The sequence below is a fragment of the Setaria viridis genome, chromosome 6 (genome assembly GCF_005286985.2).
Source record: "Setaria viridis chromosome 6, Setaria_viridis_v4.0, whole genome shotgun sequence".
In the NCBI taxonomy this organism is placed as follows: Eukaryota; Viridiplantae; Streptophyta; class Magnoliopsida; order Poales; family Poaceae; genus Setaria; species Setaria viridis.
In genome coordinates this window covers 32,293,861-32,318,948 of record NC_048268.2, presented here as the reverse complement: position 1 = coordinate 32,318,948, position 25,088 = coordinate 32,293,861, and the positions used below count along the sequence as shown (strand labels likewise).

At 50.9% G+C, this 25,088-nt stretch overlaps 5 protein-coding genes across 8 annotated transcripts; 3 read left to right on the top strand and 2 right to left on the bottom strand.

Moving 5' to 3' along the window:
- The first annotated feature begins 8,919 nt into the window (after window positions 1–8,919).
- On the top strand, window positions 8,920–12,497 carry LOC117859711 (transmembrane 9 superfamily member 12). The gene is made up of 2 exons (XM_034742886.2): window positions 8,920–9,077; window positions 10,062–12,497. Exon 2 carries the CDS (start codon window positions 10,107–10,109, stop codon window positions 12,090–12,092), a length of 1,986 nt encoding a protein of 661 aa, XP_034598777.1. The 5' UTR covers window positions 8,920–9,077; window positions 10,062–10,106; the 3' UTR covers window positions 12,093–12,497.
- A 287-nt stretch (window positions 12,498–12,784) lies between these two features.
- LOC117859712 (protein RAFTIN 1B) lies at window positions 12,785–14,680 on the bottom strand. 2 transcript variants are annotated; one of them, XM_034742887.2, is made up of 3 exons: window positions 14,270–14,675; window positions 14,055–14,160; window positions 12,785–13,922 (listed from the first exon to the last, which is right to left on the bottom strand). In XM_034742887.2, the coding sequence occupies exons 1-3, from the start codon at window positions 14,516–14,518 to the stop codon at window positions 12,958–12,960; spliced, it is 1,320 nt and encodes a 439-aa protein (XP_034598778.1). In that variant the 5' UTR covers window positions 14,519–14,675; the 3' UTR covers window positions 12,785–12,957. The 2 variants fall into 2 exon arrangements, with proteins under 2 accessions (XP_034598778.1, XP_034598779.1); XM_034742888.2 differs by lacking the exon at window positions 14,055–14,160 and having other exon boundaries at window positions 12,785–13,995; window positions 14,270–14,680.
- Window positions 14,681–14,800: 120 nt separating this feature from the next.
- On the top strand, window positions 14,801–16,435 carry LOC117859713 (uncharacterized). Of its 3 annotated transcripts, none has more exons than XM_072294678.1 (2): window positions 14,801–15,876; window positions 16,116–16,435. In XM_072294678.1, the coding sequence occupies exon 1, from the start codon at window positions 15,142–15,144 to the stop codon at window positions 15,859–15,861; it is 720 nt and encodes a 239-aa protein (XP_072150779.1). In that variant the 5' UTR covers window positions 14,801–15,141; the 3' UTR covers window positions 15,862–15,876; window positions 16,116–16,435. The 3 variants fall into 3 exon arrangements, with proteins under 3 accessions (XP_072150779.1, XP_034598781.1, XP_034598780.1); XM_034742890.2 differs by having other exon boundaries at window positions 14,804–15,881; window positions 16,136–16,435; XM_034742889.2 differs by having other exon boundaries at window positions 14,812–15,876; window positions 16,136–16,435.
- Window positions 16,436–17,760: 1,325 nt separating this feature from the next.
- On the bottom strand, window positions 17,761–18,708 carry LOC117859714 (nuclear transcription factor Y subunit C-6). Its single transcript, XM_034742892.2, has one exon. It carries the CDS (start codon window positions 18,697–18,699, stop codon window positions 18,076–18,078), a length of 624 nt encoding a protein of 207 aa, XP_034598783.1. The 5' UTR covers window positions 18,700–18,708; the 3' UTR covers window positions 17,761–18,075.
- Window positions 18,709–22,820: 4,112 nt separating this feature from the next.
- Window positions 22,821–23,573, top strand: LOC117861919 (F-box protein At3g07870). Its single transcript, XM_034745439.1, has one exon. It carries the CDS (start codon window positions 22,821–22,823, stop codon window positions 23,571–23,573), a length of 753 nt encoding a protein of 250 aa, XP_034601330.1.
- Window positions 23,574–25,088: the final 1,515 nt, after the last annotated feature.

Here is a 25,088-nt window from a genome sequence, read left to right as displayed (position 1 = left end):
TGTTATATCATAAGCAACTAACATATTTTATTCTCTGAAGAAGTCTTGGTAACCACCAAATTGCTTTGGACTAAAGGCTTGGCTGTCGTTGTTTAGTCTTGATAACTTCGAATTCTATCTATATCTACTCTTGAGTTGCAACGTATGAAATTTTTTTCTTTGTGTGCACTGTGAAGGCATTTTTATGTTAGCAAGGAAATGACCACATCAAGTTACTGTTGGTCTGATTATCAAGTAACAACACTTAGATCTTTCACTTAGCAGGACAGAAGTGTTATCGTTAGTGCAAAGTGCAAATATTGCAGATGATAAATAATCCATCAGTTCCAAGTATGCTTAGGTTTTACTTTGCATTAAGAGCTATGCTTCTCAGCCTGGAAGCCTTTTTTCAGACAAAGGGCCTGACCTTGGATCTGCTTCAATTGGAAGCGAACAAACTAACTGTTGCATACAATACAAGAATTAGGTCTTAGGAAATTCAGAACAGTATCCAAAAAGCATTGTCTTACATGTCAGGATATCATTTCAACTATGGATCAACTAAACAGCTTCGGAAATTGGAATTTAATTTTGGACCTTCAGTGCTGTATACCAAAACTGTATATTGCCTTTTGAGTTAGGCACATCAATTTAATTATCAATATCATTTAGTAAAGGTTTGGGATATTACATCTCCTTTGTAATTCTCTCTCTGCCATTTTTCTCTTTCACTTTTGGTATCCTTTTTCATTTCCGTGCTGCGAGACAATGACACCATTGTTTCGCTGCAGCATATTTTTTAATTCAGATCAACATTGTGGCCAAAAGTTTAAGTATCGCTTCACAGTTTGTCACGAGATACTGATTAATCAGTTATAGCATGCTATAGCTTTCTAATTTTTTTTCGAAACGAGCCAGCCGCTTTATTAATAAAGAGGAATGCCCGACGGCGTAATAAGATAGAAAACTTTACATGCTATACACTGTGGACTCGGCTGAAACCCGAAAAAAATGATCAGACACCCCTATGTACACTCAACTACGCCTCGCAGCGTCAAGGACCCGCTCCAGGTGTGTAGCACGTGCGCCACCCACGTGTTTGCTTCGTCTTTTATCTTGGCCACTAATCGAGAGAGGGATTGTTCCTGACAATGGAAAACCCATGCATTGCGTTCCTTCCATATCTTCCACAACACTAGAATGATAAGAGATCTCAATCCTTTTGCATCAACGACCTGCACACCCGCTAAAGTTGTCCACCAGTCATGCAGGGTGTCGTGTGGAGTCCAGCAGCTCGGGTCCATGGCTTCGCACCTGGTTCATGTACTCAATTGGGTCCAAATATTCCTTGTATAACTGGATTCAGTGAACAAATGCAGCCCCGTCTCATGAGCCACTTTGCAGAGGACGCAACGTGGATTGCATGGCTATCCCCGACGCTGCAGCCGATCCGCAATCCATATTTTGTCCTGAACGGCCAACCAGCCAAAGAACTTGCACTTCGGTGGTGCCCAGGTTTCCAGATAATTGCCTCGAAATTGGTGTTCGTTGATCCAAAGAACTGCGCTCGGTATACTGATTGCGTGGTGTGTTGTCCATCTGCCGTCAATTTCCATCGAATAGTGTCCGGGACTCCTGGTTGGAGTTGCACGCAGGATGCGGCGTTCCAGAGATTCTGAAGCTCAATGAAGTATGTCACTGAGAACCCCTGGTGCCGGAGGTCAATATCCGTGACCCAAGCATTATCCGTGATGGCTTCGCGTAGTGATCTGTTCTTCCCTTTTGAGATGTTGAAGAGGTTAGGTGCCATGTCCCTGGGCCTTTGACCATTGATCCATCCATAGTCCTAGAAGGATATTTTGTTGCCATCGCCAATTGTTAGCGTCGTGCTTGCCGCGAAGAGCTTATGGTCAGCTTGCAAGCAAGGGGCGTCGCAATCATCCTAGGATGCACCCTCATTAATCCATTGTTGCCATAACTAGCATAAGCGTAGCGCTCTAGAGAATTTGGCAAGGTGTAACACACCTAGACCGCCCCCTTTCCTATGTTTGGCAGATCTCGTCCAGTTCACTTTGCATTTACCACCTGTGATATTTTCATTGTTGGCCCACAGAAATTGCTTTCTCTTGGCATCTATTGTCTTCATGATTTCCTTTGGTGCATTCAGAGCTGTGAGTAGGTACACTGGTTGGGCAGTTAGCACCGATTTGACAAGTTTCAATCTCCCAGCTGTTGTCATGTTTCTTGCGCTCCAACTGCTAAGTTTCCCAACTGTCTTGTCCACTAGAGTCTGAAAGTGGATTGATTTTAATCGTGACGTAGATATAAGCCCAGATATTTGGTAGGGAAAGTTCCGAGCTTGCCCGACAAATTTCACAGTACTTCCATTAGCGGTATCCCTTGGCATCAAATAGGCAGTGCTGTTGATTTTTGGAAGTTTGATTTGAGCCCCATCGTCTCACCGAACATATTCAAGATGTCTACTAGTGCATCTATCTCCTCCTTTCTTGGCGCAATGAACAAAGCCGCGTCATCAGCGTACAATGATATCCGGCATGAAGGCCCACGTCCTCGGAGTTTGGTAAAAATTCCCATCTCCATTGCTAGTTGGAGTAATCTTTGCAGCGGGTCGATTGCTATGACGAAGAGAAGCGGCGAAAGGGGGTCACCTTGTCGCAGACCCCTGCCATGCTTTATAGGCGGGTTTGGGACCCCATTTAGTAGAACCCTCGATGAGGAGGTTGACAATATTGCCACAATCTAGTCACGCCAACGCGCCAGGAAGCCAAGGCTTTGCATTAGTGATAGCAAGTAATCCCATCTAATGGAGTCGAATGCCTTTGCAATGTCCAGTTTAAGGAAGATAGCTTGCTCTCTGTTGCGATGGTAGTGTCGCGCCGTGTTGCGTACCGACATGAAATTGTCATGAATACTCCTCTTCTTAATGAATGCGCTCTGGCATGTGGAAACAATGGAGTTCATGTATGGTTGGAGTCTTAATGCCAATGCTTTCATGATGATTTTGATGAATGAGTGTATCAAGCTAATGGGCCTGAAGTCCTGAACCGTGTCAGCCCCCTCTTTCTTTGGCAGCAGAATGATTGTAGCCGAATTTATGAGGCTGAGATTGTTGCAGCGAAGTGAGTAGAAGGCATTTATTGCCCCATGACATCCTGTTTGATTACTTCCCATCATGACTTGAAGAAGAGGCCCGTGTAACCGTCCGGTCCTGGGGCTTTATCGCTTGGCAATTTGTCGATGACCCTTTTGATTTCCTCTTCAGAGAATGGCGAGTCGAGTGAGGAGAGGTCATGGCTGCTGAGTCCCAGGGTGTCCCAATTGAAATCTGCCTGACGTGGTTGTGGCTGTTGCATGGTGAGTTTAAAGAAGTTTTGTATCTCTGTTGCTTTTTCTTCATGTGTGCATGCCCAGCCGATGCCCTTCTTTAATTTTTGTATGAATTTTGCACGGCGCCATGCGTTGACCCGCCGATGAAAAAATCACGTGTTTGCATCCCCCATTCTCGCATCAGGTATCAGGCGGTTGGACCATTCTCGTAAAGTGACGGCTGTGTCATGGAGCCTGTGATAGAGTCTGTGGAAAGGCTCAACGTGGGCTGACGGAGCATTCCATGCTCGGGCGACCGTGTCCCTGAATCCTGGAAGCTTTGTCCAGTAGTTTTCAAAGCTGAATGATTTTGGTCGTATCGAGCCGTCGTGGTTGGAAAGGAGTAGTGGACAATGATCGGAGAGCGAGGTGGATAGTGCTTGAAGCATATGGTTATTGAAAGCCTGCTCCCATTGCTCATTTGGCAAAACTCTGTCTAGCCTAACCATAGTGGAGTTTCTCCTCTCATTATTCCATGTGAACTTTCTGTTCTGAAGGTGAATCTCACGGAGATCACAAGCATCCAAGGCCTTTCTAAACATGTTCATTTGTCGCCGATTTAGTCTGTTGTTATTTTTGTCGCTTGCTTTGTAGACGAGGTTGAAGTCACCTAGGACTAGCCATCAGGAATTGTTCTGTGGCTTTATAGATTGCAGCTCGGCGAGGAATTCAGCTTTCCTGCTAGCTCTGGTCGGACCTACACTGCCGACAGAACAAAGGTATTTAACGTTTGTTGCAAAGTGACTGTCGCCGTTATATGATGTTGTCCTGTTACCACGTTTGTCAGCTTGACATGATTGGCGTTCCATAACAGGAGAATGCCTTCCCGCGTTCCGCTAATGCCCCTTGCTGGCTTGTAGGAGTAGTTATCGAGCCTATGTCCTCCCAAATATGCCGCTGTGAAATGGTTGATGTCGGCAAGTTTTGTTTCTTGGAGGCATGGATGTGGCATAAGGTGGCTGAGATCGTCTCTAGGACTGTGTCTCTCCTCGCTCTACTGTTCAGCCCCCTCAGCATAGGATTTCAATGTTCATTTGCGTCATGTTTGGACAGAGAGACGTCGTTTGCAGCGTTGGTGATTGTGGCGTTCGTGCGGCTGCTGGTCGTCGGTAAGTGCAGCCTGGTCAAGGGTGGGGGAAGGTTGCTGGCTGAGCCTTGCCTCTTCCCCATTAGCTCGTGCAAGTGTACCAGAACCCACTCAGGCGTATAGAAAAGTAATGCAGCCATTAGCTGGAACAACACAAACGCTGGAGGTTGGTGCAACGCTGAAGTTAAAAGAAGAAACGACGACACAGAAGTTGTAGCGCAGCCTTTACGAAGCTGTAGCATTAAAATTACAACCCAAATTGAAACGGAGTCTCTGATGATGAAAAGTAGACTGCAGCGACGGCATGTGCTGCACAAATTTTCTGAACTTGCAACTGACATAACAGAGTAGGAGACACTAAGCGACACAGAGGCGTGACTGTTAAGCAGCCGCCTGCAGGACATCTTCCTGTAAAGCGTCGACAGCTTTTTGGATGTCCTGAATTGCTTCTCCGGTCACCATTGCCATGGCTTCGTCTAGGGCTTCGGCGTGCGCGTCGTCCAGGTTGAAAGTCGCCATGAGCGCCGCGATGACATGCTGCGGGAGAGGGCCCTGGAACATGGCGAGGTATTCCTGCAATGCAGCCTCCACGGGCTGCAGGTCATCATTCAGGAGACCGAGTTTACGACATAAGTTGCGCTGCGCGCGTTGCATGGCCGGCATTGGGCGTAGAGTGGAGAGGCGCGCACTACGACGTACCGTTGACACGTCGAAGACACGGCGTGAGCGGCGGCGCTTGGTTGACCCCGGCTGTACCGGCGGGGCCGGTTCCTGCAGCGACGGCGCGCTGCTGTGAAGTGGCCTCTCCGGCCTGATGAAGAGAGCCCCGGTGATGCTCGTGGTGCTCTGGTGCTCTGGTGCAGCGGTTGCGTGGATGATGCGGCCGTCGGCCTGGGCTCCTGGTGGCGCGGTGAAGAGGCCAGCAGGTGAGCCACCATGCTCCGTTTCTGCCACGGGAGAGGCTCGGCCGTCAGGTTCAGCCACGCGCGGAGCCTGGCCATTGGTGCCGGGGACGTTCTGGCCGCCCTGGTGCGCGCGTGCGGCCGCGTCCAGGCGCACCGACAGCAAGTTCAACGCATCGTCCACTTCCTCTGTGGGGTTGTTCATTATAGCTTTCTATTCAACATTCCAAGATCAGACGATTGTTTTCCAGAAAGGTATCTATGATTTTATAGAAAGCATGTAGAGTTTTGTTACAACCGATTCTGCTTGGGACTCTAGCTTACAATAGATGTTAATCAGCAAAAGAACCTGCCGCGGCCACTACTATAGCAAAAGACAAAGAACTGCAGCTACAAGATAGATCAGCCAATTGTTAGCAAGTACTATAATTTTAGTTTTGACAATTTATGCGTAAACACATCCAATCCTCTTACTATGGAAGATTTAGTACTATTATGAGTTTAATGTTTTAAAACACGGAATTCAGGCATTTATTTGAGATAAACAGTTGAGTTTTACCTTATAGTGTCTTGTAGAAGTCAAGAGTAAACATTGCTGTGCTGCATCGACCTTTAGACATTATATGTTGTGTCTGTAGCTTCCAGCTTGTATGCAGTCGTGATGGATTTTAGTTTAACAAGGCACTGTTGGCCTGTTGAGTCTGGGGTGGCAGTATCGGTATGACTTTCTGACTTTTTTCATGGTCCCTGTGAGCTTTGTATAGTGAAATCCTCAGTTGTCCTCTGGTAAACTTGACTGTGATGCTTGAGTCATTCTCTTTAAACACACATATATTAATAGATTAATAATAAGGCTGGGAGCCTGGGACAGATTTGCTAGTTTTGATTAGAAAGAAAATTACGCTGTTATAACTTTAGAGAATGTCAGGCCTGCGTGTTTTTGAATTCTGCAAAGGATGCTTAATTTGCAAATGGATTGCCTATGACATACTGTGGCTAAAAAAAGGCAACGAAAATGCTTCTAACAATCATTGGTTCTGATAAATGGAGTTGACATGTTAAATAAAATTTATTAGTGTTTGTGCTTCATGATTAATGGAGTTACATTGTGATGAGCTGATTTACTAGCAGAAATAAAAATATATAGCTGCTTTAGGGGTGAACTTAGACACTGCTGTGACTTTAGCTGCTAAGGATTTGCTGAACAGCAGAGCAGATAATGTAGAATGGCTAAACAGCTGATATGAGCGCAATGAATGCTTTCAGTCATTACCTGCTAACGATGAAGCTTATTAAACCATTGCCAAGTTTTTTTTTGAACATATTGCCTGGATGGCGAAAAGTGATATCTACGTAGATTTATTTCTTTTGTTGAGCACAGATTCGTTTATGTGAACCTGCTCATGTGTAGATGTCTTTTTTTTTTTGAGCAAAGCTCGGGCAGGTGCGCTGCCATTTAATGATAAAGGAGAAAACATTTACTGGCGGGAGTGCCAGTTACATGTATGGAATAATTTACAAGGCGGCAGCCATATTGTTAGCGTGCCTTCATACAACAGGAAACAAATTCTTGTTTGATCACTCTTTAAAGGTCTGCGCCATTCTGTATGCCTGAATGTCTTGCCTGATGATGTTGAACAGTTGTTCCGGTGATAGAGCTTTGTTGTCAAATACTCTGCGGCAACGTTCCTTCCAAATGTTCCAGGCTGTGTAGATTATAGTTTGTGTTCTCTGAATAGATATTCCACGGCCTCCTTCTGTCAATTCTTGCCATCCCTCTTTTAAGGTTCGATCAGTTCCCCATTGCGGCTGTGGGAGATCAACCCAAGTCAAGATACGGGTCCATATCAACTGCATTTTGCGATCATGTGGGTATTGGATTCAGCCGTCGTTCTACATAGCTGACAGATTGGTCTGCCTTGACTTCCTGCGGCAGTGAACTTGTCCGATGCGATGTCGGCAGCTTATATTGCAGTAACAGCCACGCGAAGAATTTGCATTTGTTTTCCACCTTAGCCTCCCAGATGGACTGCCACTTGGTGTCTGAATGTGATCCAATGAATTTGTGTCTGATAAGCAGATTATACTGAATAAGTTCCATTGGCAGTAAATCTCCATTTTATCTGATCATCTTCCTCTGTCAGTTGGAAGTCTTGTATCGCTGTCCAGAGTGCTATGAATTGTAGTAGACCTTCTTCAGTGTTTATGCGTCTCAGGCCTCGCATCCAACGCTTGTTTGTCAGTGCGACTGCCACTGACTGGTTCTTGCGCCAGGCAAGTCTGAAGCATACCGGCGCTATCTCCATGGGTGATCTTCCTCTTAGCCAGTTGTCTTTCCAGAAGTTTGTTTTTTGCCCATTTCCAACAGTGATCTCGGTGCATGTTTTGAAAAGTTGCCTTTCAGTTTCAGTCATAGTTATGGGTAATCCGGAATATGGTTTGTCAGGCTGTTTCCATTTGAACCACAACCATCGAAGCCGCAGTGCGCGATTGAAACGACCAAGATCAAGAATGCCCAGGCCACCCAACCTCTTTGGTCATGTGTAGATGTCTTAAAGATTGTTGTCCCATTTACAGGGCCAGCTTATGCAAATGACCATGATGGTTCCACCTACTTTCACGCAAGAACTCCACTATCTGAACAAGGAGGACAGGCTGCTCGCTGGCTGGTTGTGAAGCATAGAGATGCGGTATACGGTCTGGAGTTCATCAACGAGGATGATGGGAGGAACGAGATGAGCGGGTTCAGCCTTGCTCATACAAAAGACGACTACGATATTGAAATTGGCTCCGATGAATCCGAATCCGAGTTCCTCTCCTCCGACGAGGAGTCCGATGGCTACAAGTTGTTCGAGGGGGGAGGGGGAGAAGTAGAATGCTGTATGACCTTGTACGTTTGTAGGTTTGAATGAGCTGCAAATCTTTTAGTGGTAACATTTGCTACCAGGTTCTTTCTTACACAAGTCGGAAACATTCAGCAGGCCGCCCAACCGTCGCTGCACACTAGATTCTGGCAAACATCTTCTTTCTGAAGGAGAAAAGCACAGCAATCTCATTTCTGACCCTCCGCCTCCGGCTTTCTGACCCTTCAACCTTCATGGAGATGTGGCCATGCACGATCAATGAATCAGTCGACCGTCGTGGCTACCGCGCGGTTTTCTATTGCTTGCTGTTCGCATCAACATGTGAGCATCTACAACTTGGATTGGTTTTAGTAACTTTTCTGAGTCGCGTTCGCTGGTTCGGCACCCAAGTTTAGCAAGATCTCATCATTGTGCGTCGCCCGCCCTAGGAATAGCAAAACGTGGCGTACTTCACCTATGCCCCGCTTAACAATCAAGCGAGACGAAAAAGTCACGGCGAGAAGCGCTTCTCCAATAAGATATAAAAAATAAAAAAAATTATGCGTTTTAGCACTAATGGAAGAGGTGGGGAGAAAGCGTGGTCAGAAAAGTTGAAAAAAAATTCTCTAATTTCAACTTATTTTGACGATTTGATCGTAAGCAAAATTTAAACAGTTTCAAAAAAGACCGAAAGCACGCGAGAATCGGACCCACCCGCAGCAGATGCACCAGCCGGCCCAGGCCCATCGCCGAGAAGATTTTTTGATGCGCCACACGCCCACACCCCCTCCCCTTCCACCCTACCTCTCTTTCCCCTCCGACGCCACCACGCCCATCTCCTCCTCGCCACCTCCCGCTTCCTCACGCCCGGCGCGCCAGGTACCTTCCTCCCCTTCTCGCGTTTCCTTCTAGAACCTTCTCGGCGCGTCCGCCGCCCGCTACCTCTTCCTCTCGGGGGCCCGGGCGTAGGAGCTGCTGCTCGGCGGTGCGGTTTAATCTTCCGGTTTGGCTCTCGCGCGCTTGCACGTTTTAGATCTCCGAGTTCGTTTCGGTAGATCCTCGAGCTTCTGGCCAAATTGAGCAGCGCTGCTTGGTTCGTGCCGCGCGGTACGCTGGGGGTTCCTGCTGGGAGTGGGTTGGTGGTTCGGTTCGGGTGTGCAGGGTTCGTGCGGGTCGGTAGCTTGTGAAACTTGTGCTCTGGTGTTGGAACTTGTAAGGATTCTGCGGAAGTTTACTTCAGATTTCAGAGTGATGGTTAGTTGGTTACACCTGTATTAGCCTGTCTTCGTTGGGCTGTTGAACTTGTTCTAGGGTGTTCACTGCATGTGGGGCTATACCTGCTTGCTTACTGGTTTGCAGTCACAGAGTGTCTCAATTTGTGGCACACTTTACTGTTTTGGGCCTGTTAGGAACTAAAAAATTGGCATGCCTGTTCGTTCGGTGGCTAATTAGTGCATAGTTACATTGTTAGGTTTTCTCACAACGTTTTGCAAGGTCTTGCTCCTGACAGGTGCCTCATCATGTATGCCTATTGGATATGCTACTGCATAATTCACATGATATTGGATATGTTACTGCATAATTTCACATGTTCTTGTGCGTAAGGATTACTGTGCTAGTTTGGCTTTATGTTTTATACAGCCAGCCCAGTTTCAACATTGCGAAAAATGTGGACGCTCTAGATTTTTCTGGGAGAAGAGGGTTTTTGCGATACCTTACTCAAGAAAATTACGTATTAGATTTCTGCAATTGCATTATAAATTCAGTTTAGTCCTGTCCGAACGATGCCGCATAAGGAGCCATGGATATTGGGATAATATACAGTCCTCTGATCTATATAACATTAGTTCTTGTCGGTTACAGGTCGGCTCACACATGTACTAGGTGTTGGACAAATTTGTGCTTCACATGGCTGGGGCGCTGCACAGTTCCTGTTTTATGGCTCCGCTGTTATGGGTTGTGTTGTTACTGGTCGTCTCACCAGGCAATGCATTCTACCTGCCTGGCAGCTACATGCACACATACTCCCAAGGTGAGTTGATATCTGCCAAGGTGAACTCGCTCACATCCATTGAGACGGAGATGCCTTTCAACTACTATAGCCTTCCATACTGCCGCCCCCAGGGTGGCATCAAGAAGAGTGCCGAGAATCTGGGTGAGCTTCTGATGGGTGACCAGATCGACAACTCGCCCTACCGGTTCCATGTGAATGTTAACGAGTCCATCTTCCTCTGCACCACAAAAGGGCTTAATGAGAATGATGCAAAGCTCCTTAAGCAACGTGCCCGTGATCTTTACCAGGTCAACATGATGCTGGACAATCTGCCTGTCATGCGTTTCACTGAGCAGAATGGTGTCACAGTACAGTGGACTGGCTTCCCTGTTGGTTACTCTCCAGCCGGTAGCTCAGAGGATTATATCATCAACCATTTGAAGTTTAAGGTCTTGGTCCATGAGTATGAGGGCAACAATGTGGAAATCATTGGCACTGGAGAAGAAGGATCTGGTGTCATCTCAGAGATAGACAAGAAGGGGATGTCTGGTTATCAGATTGTTGGATTTCAGGTCGTGCCTTGCAGTGTGAAGCGTAATGCTGAGGATTTCTCTAAGCTTAACATGTACGACAGCATTGACCCAGTGGACTGCCCTGTGGAGCTTAAGAAGGCTCAAGTGATCAGGCAACAAGAGAGGATCACATTCACTTATGACGTCGAGTTTGTGAAGAGTGATATCAAGTGGCCATCTAGGTGGGATGCTTATCTGAAGATGGAGGCTGGTTCTAAGGTCCACTGGTTCTCTATAATGAACTCCCTCATGGTGATCTTGTTCTTGGCTGGAATTGTCTTTGTCATATTCCTCAGAACTGTCAGGAGGGACCTGACCAGGTACGAAGAGCTCGACAAGGAGGCACAGGCACAGATGAATGAGGAATTATCTGGGTGGAAGCTTGTAGTTGGAGATGTATTCAGAGAGCCAACTTGCTCCAAGCTGTTATGCATAATGATCGGTGATGGGGTTCAGATTTTGGGCATGGCAATCGTAACAATAGTTTTTGCCACACTTGGGTTCATGTCTCCAGCCTCAAGAGGAATGCTTCTTACAGGGATGATTGTTCTCTATCTTTTCCTTGGTATTGCAGCTGGGTATGCCAGTGTTCGGTTCTGGAGGACTATTAAGGGCACATCTGAAGGTTGGAGATCAGTGTCCTGGCTGACTGCCTGCTTTTTCCCTGGTGTCATGTTTACCGTCCTGACAGTCTTAAACTTTGTGTTGTGGAAAAGCGGGAGCACTGGGGCTTTACCTATCTCACTGTTTTTCACTCTTCTGGCTCTATGGTTCTGCATTTCCGTGCCATTGACTCTTGTTGGTGGCTTTCTCGGTACAAGAGCGGAGCAAATAGAGTTCCCTGTTAGAACCAATCAGATCCCTAGAGAGATCCCTGCGAGGAAGTGTCCATCATGGCTTCTTGTCCTTGGTGCAGGCACGCTGCCATTTGGAACCCTTTTTATTGAACTCTTCTTCATTCTATCGAGCATCTGGCTTGGAAGGTTTTACTATGTGTTTGGCTTCCTGCTGATTGTCCTGCTGCTGCTTGTCGTTGTCTGCGCTGAGGTTTCCGTTGTCCTAACATACATGAATCTCTGTGTGGAGGACTGGAGGTGGTGGTGGAAGGCTTTCTTCGCCCCAGGTTCTGTTGCTATCTACGTGTTCCTCTACTCCATCAACTACTTGGTCTTTGATCTCAGAAGCCTGAGCGGGCCTGTCTCTGCAATGCTTTATGTCGGCTATTCATTCCTCATGGCATTTGCGATCATGCTAGCAACTGGAACCATTGGCTTTTTGACATCATTCGCCTTCGTGCACTACCTCTTCTCATCAGTAAAGATTGATTGATGGATTCCACGGACTTCAGATCCATACACAAGTGTGCATGCCACGTGTCGTTCACCCTGAGATGCACAGTTTACCATTTGAGGTGAATTTTGACAGCTAGAGATGTTTTCAGTTTCAAGTAGATGGAGTGCAGTATCCCCCATTTAATGCAGCATCCTTTTTTAGTTCCAATTGTTCTGAGTTGTAACTGCTCCATTAGATCTAGATATTACAATCCGGCTTTGTAAGGGTTCGGTGCAATGATGATATGTTTCGTCCTGTGTGTGTTCCACAAACTGTAATGGAGTGGAAATGGAATGTTTGCTGGCTTGCTGCATGTTTTGGACAGTTACTGAAAATTGCTTAGTACTGTAGCTTGTACGCTCTTCTTGATCGGGTTTCAATACGATTGGAGTTCTGATGGTATTCGTGATCTTCAGATTGAGATGATCTCTTAATGGTACATTGCCATCTTTGCTACACTAGATCAACTACAGGATTTTCTGGGCATGGGTGCTATGTAATTTCACATTAATCCATGTTTCCCATTCTCTATTTAAGTTGTAACAATCATTTGTAGTTCCTTGACCTTTACCTATTCAGTTTCAGTCTGTCTCTAGTCTTAACACGTTTACCAATATATGCAGAAAATGACAATCATAGTGTGGTACTGTGGCCTTGGTTCAACAGTAGATTAACACGAAGTGTTCGTGTAAATGCAAAGCACTATCAGTCCTTTTATTGCAGACGCTGCTCTAGTGAGTAGTGAGTACTGACCACGAACTGCAGAGGTACAAGAGCAGACAGACTAGGTGGCATGAACAACAACACATAAAATAGATACGGCATCGATCAGAAATACTACGGCAGAATGGTGCTCCGCTCCTTAAGCCGGCGAGCGCTTCTCGTTATTGGCCCAGATGATGTGCCCGTACGGCATGAGGTGGCAGATCGGCGCGCCGCCGGGCTTGGTGCCGAGGAGCTTGAAGGAGACGTGCTCCGGGTTCCACCGGGACGTGTCGGTGTGGCAGACGGTGGCCACGGTGACCGCGCCCCCGCGGGTGCCCTCCATCTCCACCATGTACGCCCTGGCCGGGCCGGTGCCGTGGCACCGGTACACGGTGTACGGGTACGCCTCGTCGTGGCACGCCACGAAGCCGGCGCCGCCGACGCGGCGCACGGCGCGGACGGTGTACGGCTGCAGAGGCGCGCCGGCGCGGGGCAGAGTGGAGGTCACCGCCCGGACGTCGCGCGTGCCCAGCGCCGCCACGGCGCCCTTGACCAGCGCCTCCAGCGACGTGGCGCAGAACTTGGGATCCCCGGCGAGCGGCGGCGTCTCGCACGCGCGCAGCGTCCTCGCCATGGCGGCGGCCTGCGCGGAGCCCGGGGCGACGCCGAGCAGCGCGAGGACGGCCGGCAGCGACGGCGCCGCGAACGGTATGGCGTCCGCGATGTGGCGCGGCAGGAGCCCGAGCGGCGCGGGCGACGCGGCAGGGAAGCGGAACGCCAGGCGCTCGCCCACGCGCACCGCCTCCTCGTGGAAGAACACCGTCGTCGTCGCCGACGCCGGCGCGTCGCCGCCTGCGTGGCGGTGCCCGCCGGGCGCCTTGTAGTCGTAGCCGAACGGCGTGTCGGCTCTGGAGCCACCGCCGTCCGCGGCGGCCTTGCTCGGTGCCTTGTAGTCGTAGCCGAACGGCGTGTCGTCTCTGGCGCCGCCGCCGCCCGCGGCGCCCTTGTCCGGCGCCTTGTAGTCGTAGCCGTACGGTGCAGATGAGCGCTCGTAGTTCTGGTAATCAAACGGAGAGTTTGACCGATCCGCGTCCTCCGCCTCGGCTTTGCTTACGAAGCTGTCTGCACCATCCATGAGAGACCATGTCACCATGACCATGAACCGTGCACTGCACATTCCCTTCAGAGGCGCATACTGCATTCGTGTGTGATGGAGGTCAGGTAAAAATTAACGAAGGGGGGAGGAGAACCGACCGGGGCGGAGGAACCGGAGAACGGCGTCCGGCACGGCGGAGCCCGGCAGGACGGCGCGCCAGAACACCTCGGCCGTCGACGGCGCCGCATGGCTCAGCCGTCCAGCCTGAACCCGAGAAGAGACACGTAAACGCGTTCTTTCTAGTTACATGCTTGAACTATACATCAAGAGAAATAAAACACGCGCGTTGACCAGTGAATTCTCCGGTGATTACCGCTAGCAGGGCGGCGGCGGCGAGGAGAACGGCAGCGAAGCGCGCCATGGAACCGGAAGCAGAGTCAGGCAGCCGCGTCTCCCGTGCTTGCGTGGGAACAAGGCGGCGCGGCAGGCGGGTACTTATATACGATCGCGAGGCCGGGAAGCACCTGCGTTTGTTGCTCGGCTCCTGCGCGAAGGTTTGCCAGCGGTGTTTGCCATGGAGCCGGAGGGGTGACGGTGACAGATAACAGAGCGGCCACGACATGCCCGGTGCTGCCGAGCGCCGATGCACTTGAGGAGGCCCGCCGGAGAATATAATCTTGGGCGTGACATCCGCCGTGCCCGCAGAATCGCGCTGTCGCCGCCTCGCCGGAGTTATCCGCCGCGGATGCCGAGCGCATCGGATGCTTACGCGCTCTTGATTTCCCCGACGTCACACTCGGACGGAAGGGAATATTGCGCCGTGGACGGCGTTTCTGGTAGAAGTTTTGGGCCTGCGCTCGTGTTTGGGACCTTCTGATTATGGGCCGACCATAGTGACTTGTGTCCTGCACTTTGTGGCCCAACTTCTCAGGCCCTTGCGATCCGCCGAAAATTCCAGGCCCGCACAGGATCTGATTCTGACCGTTGCCTACCTCCTTCCCAAAAGCGCTCGGCCACCCGACCGTTGGACGCAGCGCAATCCGCTTGGCCTTAAGCCGCGCCGGCGCCGCGCCCAATCCTCCCAACCCAGAGATCAGCGTGCTTCCAACCCCATCTTGCCATCTCCGCTTCCCCTTTCCCAACTCCAATCTCACATCGAACTCAGATCTTTCCCCAAGAGACCGCCCCTTTCCCTGTTTCCTCCCCCCACATAGATCCCGTTCTTGGACAAGAAACCTTGCTGCCATGGCGGAGCCGGCCAAGAACGACGCCCACATCGTGGAGATCCCTGTCTCCGTCGACGGGGGCGAGGCGGAGGCAGCCGCGTCCCTCGACAAGACGACGGCGGAGGTGGAGGCAGGCGGGGCCCACCCGCTCGGGGAGATCGCGGCGAGCGCGGGCCACCTGCTCCTGCTCAAGCTGTGGCAGCGGGAGGAGGACCGCCTGGGCCGCCGCGCGTGCGCGCTGGAGTCGCGCATGGACGCGGCGCGCCGGGACGCATTCTACCTCTGCGCGGCCTTCCTCGCCTTCCACGGCCTCTCCCTCGCGCTCCTCTTCGCCGCGTCCGTGGCCGCCGCCGCCGCCGACGGCGGCGGCGGCCAGGCGAGCGCCGCGTGCAGGAGGTGGTGGGCGCCATCGTCGCTGTCCCTGGCGGCGTCCCTCGCGCTCGCCGCGGCCGTGCAGCTCCGGGTGTGCGCCTACTGGCGCGCCGCCGCGCGGCTGCGCCGGGAGCGCGGCGACGCGCGGGCGCTGGCGCGCGCCGTGCAGGAGCTGCGCATGAAGGGCGCGGCGTTCGACCTGTCCAAGGAGCCGCAGTACGGGGTGACGAGGGCCAAGTGCGCCAGCGTCGAGGGCGCCGGAGCATGGGCGCCGCTCCGGTGGTGCCAGCAGAACGTCGTCACCGCCTGCCTGCTTGCCGCCGCCGCCGCCGCGTTGCCCTCCGGCAAGTTCATCCTGTGCGCGTAGAATGAACGCCAAAATGTGGGGTGAATTCTGAACCTACCCAGTTCCTTCCAGTTTCCCTTCCCCTTATAACTTCGTTTTCGCTCAATTCCTCGTCAAATTTTGAAGTAAAATTTATGGTAATTTCACATCAAAATATCCAATAAGTAAAATTCAGAACCAAGAACTTTTTAGTTAGCATGACGTGTTTTCTGCAATTCAGTAACAGAAAAATTGGAATCGTACATGTTAAGAGTCCCAACTTCTTATGGACGCAGTTCTGCCTGCTTGTTTGCAGGGACGCCAGCTTCTTGAGCAGATCTGGGAAAACGGAAGAGGGAAATTGCAGAGTGTTCATCGCTGCATCGGGGACAGATCACTACTTGTGCTCCCTTGCAAAGAGAGACCCCCGAGCCCAGGAAGATAGTGCTACAAGGCAATAACAGGCTTAACATCGTAGTAAATTCTTTTTCCCTGCCCTGAAATGATTGAAGGGCGCATTCTTTTGTGGTAATTTTTACAGTAGCTGGAGCTTGAGTTGTATGTTCTTGGGCCTTCTAGCATGAAAAATCTGTGCATTTTCAGCCCATTCAAAAGTGATTCTCCTTGCAAAAGTGATCAGGGTTCTCACACCTAAAACCGTAAATTGTATCGGCTCCAGATCAATTCGCTAAAACACTTTTGGGGACTGGTGTCATCTTTCTATGACTTATGAGCCCCGGCCTGATGACAAACATGACCCAGTCTTTTCTAGATTCAGAAATTCCACGACGGCAGGTCATTTCATCGTCCTCCAGCAGTGGCACACCAAATTTTGCTGCAAACCAGCATTCCATGTTTCCAACAAATCAATGGAGCATCAGCAACCAAATACCTGGATTTAAGGCGAGCATCGATTTTTATCTAGTCTACCCGTAGACAAGAATCTTGAAATTACGATTTCGATGCTCTGATAGTTGTTAGACAAGCTGAGAGTACGATCAATTAGATTTTCAGCTCTGAAAGTGAGAGGTACCACGTGAACGGTGGAATATTAGTGCTAATCATGATTATTCCATTAAGAAGCAACTAAAACGATCGCGTGTGTTTGCAGCAAATACTTAGCTTAAGATGGTCACATTTCAGCATAATAAAAATAAAATACATCGAGCCAACTTAAGCAAAATAAAATTGAAGAGACCCCATTTCTGCTCCCCAAGTCCAGTATAGCAGCATATATTCACAATCTCACAGTAATACAGGAGTCAAGTAAACCATGGATATGCAGAGCTTGCAGAATTCTGTATGAAAATGTTTTACTAAGCGGCTATTGGCTATACAAGGAACGGTTATCCAGATAAATTATCAGGGTCCAGTAGTCTGTTTTCCAGAAAAAGGCCATAAGTTTATTTCATTCAAGTCCCCTCTAGATTCAGAGAGACAGCAACTTTAAAGTAAGTAGAAAACAGCAATAGGAAATGTCAGAAGTTTGTATCGCAAAGTGAAATGCTCGGGCACGCACACACGTCTGCTGCAAGTTAACTTTCGTGAGCATAGCTACCACAAAGTGCAGGGGTTATTGCATCATACAGAAAATTGCAACCCGTCCATACTCTGGAAATTTGGCAAAGAGTTGGCCTGAAACTATTCCCAGGAGAAACAGTATATACAACCACATTCTGAAAATTTGGTAAAACACCACCACCCTGAAATTACTCCAAGGGAAAGCATGATATTCATTATACACAAACCAAAGGATTGACTAATGCACAGAAAATGGAAAAGTATTTAAACCTGTACAGACAGAGCTCCAAATTACACAGAACTCTTCTGGGCTGCAATTGACAAACAAGCAAATCTAAAGAACATAATGACATAACACAACTATAGCTTCAGGAATTTATAGTAATACAAACATTTCATGGCAGTCTGAGATGGACAAGATGAAGCATCACAATAATCAGGGAGTAGCACACGATTAATAAATATGGAAGGAGTATCTGTCACGCATGAATCATCACCATCATACAGCCTCCCTCTCCCAACTACAACCAGTTCCCTCTCCCAAATCTGAATCGAATATCACTACTTGTACTCAAGAGGGGGCACATCAGATGATCATCACGCCATCTTAGAGTTATTAGGCGGCAAACAACAGAACAAGGGAAACAGCAGAGCTCAGCGCACTCTCAATAATTTACTAAAACTCGCAAGGCTCGATCGAAGCTACTAGTAAAAGATACGGGATGGGCAATGGTTTTACTGCGGCTGGACGTAGTAGTAGCCCATGGGGTCGGTGGCGGGCATGCCGGCGCCGGGGTGCGGGATCCCCGCCCCCATGCCGGCAGCCGCGGCGGCCTCGGCGTCCTTGGCCTCGTCCCTCGGCACGATGTCGACGAGGAAGTCGAAGACCTCGGTGCGCGCGACGGCGGCGGCGATGTCGGACTTCTGCAGCGTGCGGCGCTTGTTCTCCTCGGCGTGCGCCCAGCCGCGGTGGGTGAGCTCGAGGATGAACATCTCGCAGGCGCGGGCGAAGACGACGGGCGCCTCGGCGGCGATCATGCGGACGTCCTCGTCGGCCTTCATGATCTTCTTGATGCGCGCCAGGGGCAGGTTGTGGTTCTTGAAGTCGGTGGTGGCCTCGATCTCGCGGTACTGCTCGTTCCAGAAGATCTGCAGCTGCTGCTGCGCCGCGGGGCCCAGCTGTCCCGCCGCGGCGGATGCGGCGGCGGGGTGGGGCGGGGGAGGCGGCGGCGGCGGAGGGTAGAGCGCGGCCGCCGGCGCGTGGGCGTAGGGGCCCGCGGGGTACGCGGCGGCGGGCGGCGGAGGGTACGCGACGGGCGCTCCCATGACGGGGGGCGGGGTGGTGGATTTGGGCTCCATTGCTAGGGTTTCGGGGGGGGGGGGGGGGGGGGGGGGGGGGGGGGGGGGGGATTGGGGGAGTGGGGGGAGTGGAGGATTGGGGTGGGGGGGAGGTGGCCTGGTTCTCCGCCGATGCGGGGGGAAGGGGAAGGGAGGAGAGGTGGAGGCTTTGGCTTTGGTTGGGGGAAAGGGATGGGCGTCGCTGTCCGGATTATATTTTTCGACTTTAATTAACGACTCGCCTTTCGCGAAATGTTGCACAGCGCAGCGGCGGAATGGTCGCCGGTGGGTGCGCGGCTTGCGTGTCGCGCAAAGACACGTGCACGGTGTATGCTCCACCCGACTTTTTTAAATGTTTCAGTACACTGCATTCGGAGAAAACCCCTCAAACGCATTCATTTTTAATCAGGAACCGTAATAAGAACTGCGAATAGACGGTGAGGGTAACTGTTAATCTCTTATTTGTTTGTTTGATGAGTGGCATAATGCATGGCCACGTGGATTCATAAATGAATTATAGCTCGGCACTTTGACCGCTCTGATTCCATGTAGAGTTTGTTATAGGTAAAATAGGCGTAATCATCTCTAAATTTTTGCTTATAGGTATGTTCAATTTAGTTCATCAACTTTACCTGTTTAGTCAATTTCGTCCTTCGTCCGAGCTAGACAGATACGTTGGCATTTCACGTCATTTGGTCGCGTGTTAGGGTTTTGTTACACATGTTAAAAGTCCATACTGCCCTTTGCCCTTTTAACTTATGGGTCCACCACTTAAACGAGCTTCTCGTTTTCACGTGCAGCCAGCTCTCCTTTCATTTCCCCTTCCGCCTCCATCGTAGCTAGTCCATCCGCCTCCAAAATGGAGAGCGCCGATGGCTTGCGCTGGCTGTCACAAGAACAGATCGATGCTAGGTAGGGAAGGAAGAACACATGGTGGTGAGAAAATCCGACCGCATGCATGTAGAGATGGAGGTTAGGCATCAATTTTTCCCATATTTGGAATTTGAGAGTTTTATTGGTATTCAAATTGATTCCTTTCTATAATTCGTTTAATGATTCCAAGTTGAATTCACTTGTTTTTAATAGCTCGAGCGGCTGCTCGGCGAGCACACAAAAGGCAGGGTGGTTACGACAGGGATTACATGCCGTCATGGTTTATCTAAGATTGGCTTGCAGCTGGTCTATATGCATGCAGGAAGGAGGTCCTTGCAATGCGCAGATGTGGAGGATCCGTGTGATTTAAGTACGAGCATCAAACCCCTAAGGCCCTAAGAGCAGGGTGCCCACGCCAGGGGATACCACCGGCGGCGGCGGCTTCAAAAATCAGGACCCGCGGGGAAGAGGGGTTAAGTAGAATGAAGAGCATGTATGACATTTACTATGGTTTTACATGTAGCCTGGTGACATGCGGCATGTTCGCTTCAGCTTATTCAGCCGGCTTATCAGCCACCAAATAGTATTTTTCTCTCACAACAAATCAGCCGTTTCAGCTGGCTTATAAGCTGAAGCGAACAGGCTAATGGAACGTCTACGTAGCTGTGCAACTCGGATGAAGGATGGAATTGAATAGGCAGGTTGCCAACCAACCAATCACGTCCTTGGTGGCTGAAAAATAACATCTCTTTTGTTCAAGCTACCGAGGTGTAAATTAGTTTATCACCCTCTAAATCAAAACGACACAATACAATATGGATGTGTTTGGTTGGTTGTTTGGATCATTTAATTCATGTATGAAATGATTTAAAATAATATGATTTTTTTGTTCGGTTGAATAAATTTTACCAACACATTCAAAGTAAATTGTTTGAACCGCACCATCCAAAATTATCTATACATGTATCATGTAGTGCATGCAACTAAATACGCATTATGCTTGGATCTGTCACACATAGACCGTTGATACGGTGGTAGCGGTACTACATTCTTCAGTCCTGTTAACTCCGCTAGCTAGCTAGCTATCCATTGCTGGCGAGGGCGACCAAGCCGCAGACGCGGTTGACGACGGGAAGCAGCGGGGGGCCCACGGAGGCGCCGGAGAACACCGCGGCGACGCACTCCTCGCCGACCCCGGCGAGCACCCGGCAGCAGTCCGTGCTGAGGCGCGCGGTCTTGAAGACGAGCGTCTCGAGGACGTCGCGCGCGCAGGGCCCGGACGCCTCCAGGACGGACTGCACGCAGGCGGCCGCGGCCGCGCCGGCTTCTGCTGTCGCGGGCGGCAGGCTGGAGCCGAGGGGCAAGAGCCGGCGCGCGCGCGCAGGCGCCTCTGGCGCCGGGGCGCCCGTTGTGGCCGCCGCCGCCGCCGCCGCCGCGGCGTGCGCGACGGCGAGGACGAGGAGGCAGCAGGTCGACGAACCGTTCGCCATTGCCGCGGTACTGGGAGCAGTGCACGATCTACCAGCAGGGCAGCGCTCTGCACAGTTGCTACCTGCGTTAGCTGTGCCATCGCCGAAGGATAGCGGCTCACCATTTGTAGAAGCGAGGAAGACGATGGATCAGCGTTACGTCTATTTTGGAAACCGGCATTGGCGCACCGCACCAACCCAAAACGGACATTGATTCAGCGTGCGGTTTCAGAAAGCTTTACTTCCAGCAAATTTAAAACGGAGCAATTTAAAATTTAAAATCGAACAATTCGCTGCTGTCACCACCAGCAAATCAAAGTCTCGAACCACCGAATAAACCGCAGGAAAGATTTTTTTTTTAAAGCAAACATCAACGACACGATTTCATTTGTCGATGGACCCTTCGTCTGTGATCTGTCGTGTAAACACTCAACGGCTCCGTGGTCTCGACGTAGGCGAACGTCCGAAGGCAGTAGGCGTCCTTGATGTGGGCCACCGCCGTTCCTGGCTCCCTGATCCGCACGGACCGCACCTCGCCGGTCGCCGCTCTGCAACCTCCTCCCCGCGTCACGCATCCTGTGCGCGTGCAAGTGATTCCGCCCCCACTCCGTCGACTGCACGGTCAGCACGTACTCGCCGCCGTGCGCAAAGTGCGGCGCCGCGAGCTGCCCCTCCACCCCCTGCACCCGCACGCTGTACCGGCGGGTCCACCCCCGCCGGCCGCCTCCGCCGTCCCCGAGGACCCAGACCTCGGTCTTTGCCGGCGCCGGCCTGTCGGCGCTGACGGCCAGGCCCAGCTGTAAACTTCTAAACCATTCGAACGGTAGAACCGTCCCAACTAAACCACTCAACCAGTCCCTCCACAAACAACGGAAACCAGTTAGGCCCAAGCAAACCGTCCACCAGCGGGCTGGTTTGAAACGAGTTGGCAGTAGAGCTGCCACTTTATTAATAAAGGAGAATGCCCGAAGGACGAAACAAACTAGAAAACTTTACATGCTGCACACTGCAAACTTACCTCGCGGGCTGGAGAAATAAAGGAACAGACACCCCTATATACACTCAATTACGCCTTGCGGCGTCAAGAAACCGCTCCAGGTGCTTAGCACCTGCCGCCACCCACGTGGTTGCCTCGTCCCTTATCCGGGCCACTAAGCGGGGGATGGATTGTTCCTGATGATGGAAAACCCGCGCATTGCGCTCTTTCCAAACCTCCCACAATACTAAGATGATGAGAGATCTCAAGCCTTTTTTTGTCAACGACCTGCGCGCCTGCTAATGCAGTCCACCAGTCATGCAGGGCGTCATGTGGAGTCCAGCATTCCGGGTCTATTGCCGGGCACCTCGTCCACGCACTTAGTTGAGTCCAAACATTCCTTGTGTAATTGCATTCGGTGAACATATGCAGCCCCGTCTCTTGAGTTGCTTCACAGAGAGCACAATTTGGATTGCTTGGCCATCCCCGATGTTGCAACAGGTCCGCTGTCCATATTCTGTCCTGGATCGCCAGCCAGCTGAAGAACTTACACTTTGGTGGCGCCCACGGTTTCCCTGATATCGTAACAATCGTATACTCCTACCGACGGAACGCGTACGCTACGCACGTTTTCTAAATTTGGAATTTTGACCTTGAATCAGAGTTTGTTCCTAGCAACCCGGCATCCCTGATCTTGGGGAGTGAGTTCCTTATTTGCCTCCTTGGCCCTCAAGTTTGCTCCGGCTAACATATCTCGGCTAAGCGAAACGGGAGAGAAAACACAAAAGTGAGGCCGTGCAAACTGCAAGGTGCATGCGTTGCCAATGGCGACGGCGCCGCCTACCGACGGCGAAGTGGATGAGGGCTTGAGCCTCCATACGGACGCCTTCGTGGAGATCCTGATGCGCCTGCCGCCGAGCTGCCGGCGCTGGGCCCGGCTCGTATGCCGGCACTGGCGCGACATCATCGACCAGCGGACGCCGCGGAGCCCGCCGCCCAAGGTGCTCGCCTTCTTCACGAGCACCAGGTCAGCTTCAGCGTACGTCGTCAACGACCTCGAGCACGGGTGGGGCAGAGAGGTGTGGGGGGTCACCGCCGGCACCGCCACGGGGAGGTGGATCGACGTGACGGCGGTCGGCACGTGCAACGGCCTGCTGTGCCTGTGCGACAACAGGAAGCCCGGCGGGAGGGTCGCGTTGCTGAACCCGGCCACCGGCGAGACGCTGCGCGTCCCGCCGCTCCCCGTCTCGTACCGCGGGCTGCACGGCTACGGCAGCGGGAAGAGGTACACCTTCGGGTTCCACCCGGCGACGGGGGCGTACAAGATCCTTCACCTCCCGTGCCGCGGCGACGCGACCGCGGGCTTCAACGTGCTGCAGGCGTTCACGCTGGGGGCCGCGGCGTGGCGCGACGTCCCCGTCCCCGGCGCGAGCTGCTGCCTCGGCGCCGGCCTCGTCAGGGTCGGCGGCGCGGCGCACTGGGTCACCAAGGGGATGGAGGGCGTTGCTTGTGCCCGGATGTCTATCGGACGCTCCGTTGGTCCATCACAACATCAAAAAATAATGTCTACAACATAAAAAATAAATATTTGCAACATATAAAACCACCATTTGCAATATCAAAAAATATGTTGAAAAAAATTTATTAGCCATCTGTTGATGATGAGGAAAAAAACCCGCTGCAACATCTGTTTCGTGTTGCATGGAACATTTAAATCTCTCATTGAAAATGCAACATTCAGATAAAACACTTGCAACATGTGTGTGAAACATGTACAATATCGCAACATCTAGATCTACTTTGCAACATCCACATGAAACACTTGCAACATTCTTCTGAAACATCTAAAACACTTGAAACATACGCTTGCAACATGCAGCAAACCCTGGCACGAGAAGCACTGCACACCAGGATCCTAGGAAACGGTGGTGGAGGAGGAGGAGGATGGCGGCGGCCGGCGCGGCTCGCCCCTGGCCGCGGTGGAATCTTCCTCCTCCTAGAGTACGATAGCAGCTACCATGGATTCTTTCCCAGCCCCACGCCTGCCGACCGCCGCCGCAACCTGTGCCCGCATCGCCAGTAGGTGCCGCCGTTGGCCTCACCACCACGCACCGCTGCCGTCGCTGGCCTCGCGCGCCCATGCCTGCCGGCGCGGCCCCGCAGCGCGCCCATGCTCGCATGAACTGCGCGGCAGAGAGAGTGAGTGGTGCGGGTGATTTTTCCCTAGATGAAAGGATAAGGAAGAATTGTAGGAGAGAAAGGATAAGGTGGAAAGAGAGAAGGTGTTTGTAGGATCCGTGCCAGATATTTTTAGTGATAAGCGTCTGACGCGTCGAGCCATGCCATTACCGTAATTCTTTCTGTGCGCCGAGCAACTCTTTTCGGTTATCCATCGCCCATGCCCCCGCACTCTTCTCCCCACGTCTCCTGCACTCTTTCTCCCCGCCTCTCCAGAACGTGTGCCTGTGCTTGTGCCCGCTTGCGCTATTAATTTACCGCCTAGGGCCTAAACAAAGCACTAGGCCTCTGTTTCACGCGTAATTGTGCCTACACGCACACGAGTAATAACGTTTTGTCGAAATTGGTTCATTGTAAATACATGGTTGTGTATGAGAATCTACTGCTAATGCTCTTGATAGCGCATTCCATTGTTTGAGTTATGTTTATTCTTCTTTCCTTTTTTTTATATTTTAGGTAGCTCAAGTGGGGAGAGGGACAAGAATCAGGAGCTTTCCATATCCTCTACAAGTTATTCAGAAGGTGAGTCAAGCTGGGCTATTTAAAATCCGACGTCATTAAATTATCATGCAAACTGTCATCCTATGCAGCGAAGATATGGATACACGGATACACTATTTTCCAGAAATATCCAAGACACAGATATGTTTTGGTATTTTTTTGAAATGCGAATACTAAAGCATAGTATGAATAAAAAAATTAGCTTGTGATTAGGCCATTTTTCTCTTTTCCAAAGCTTTCATTTTAATGAGCCAAAACAGCCAAGCGTCTCAAATTCACCAAAGGCCCCCATCGGGCCATGGCTACTGTTTCCCATACAAACTTTGGCGAAAGGGCATAGTAGCGAAAGTTGG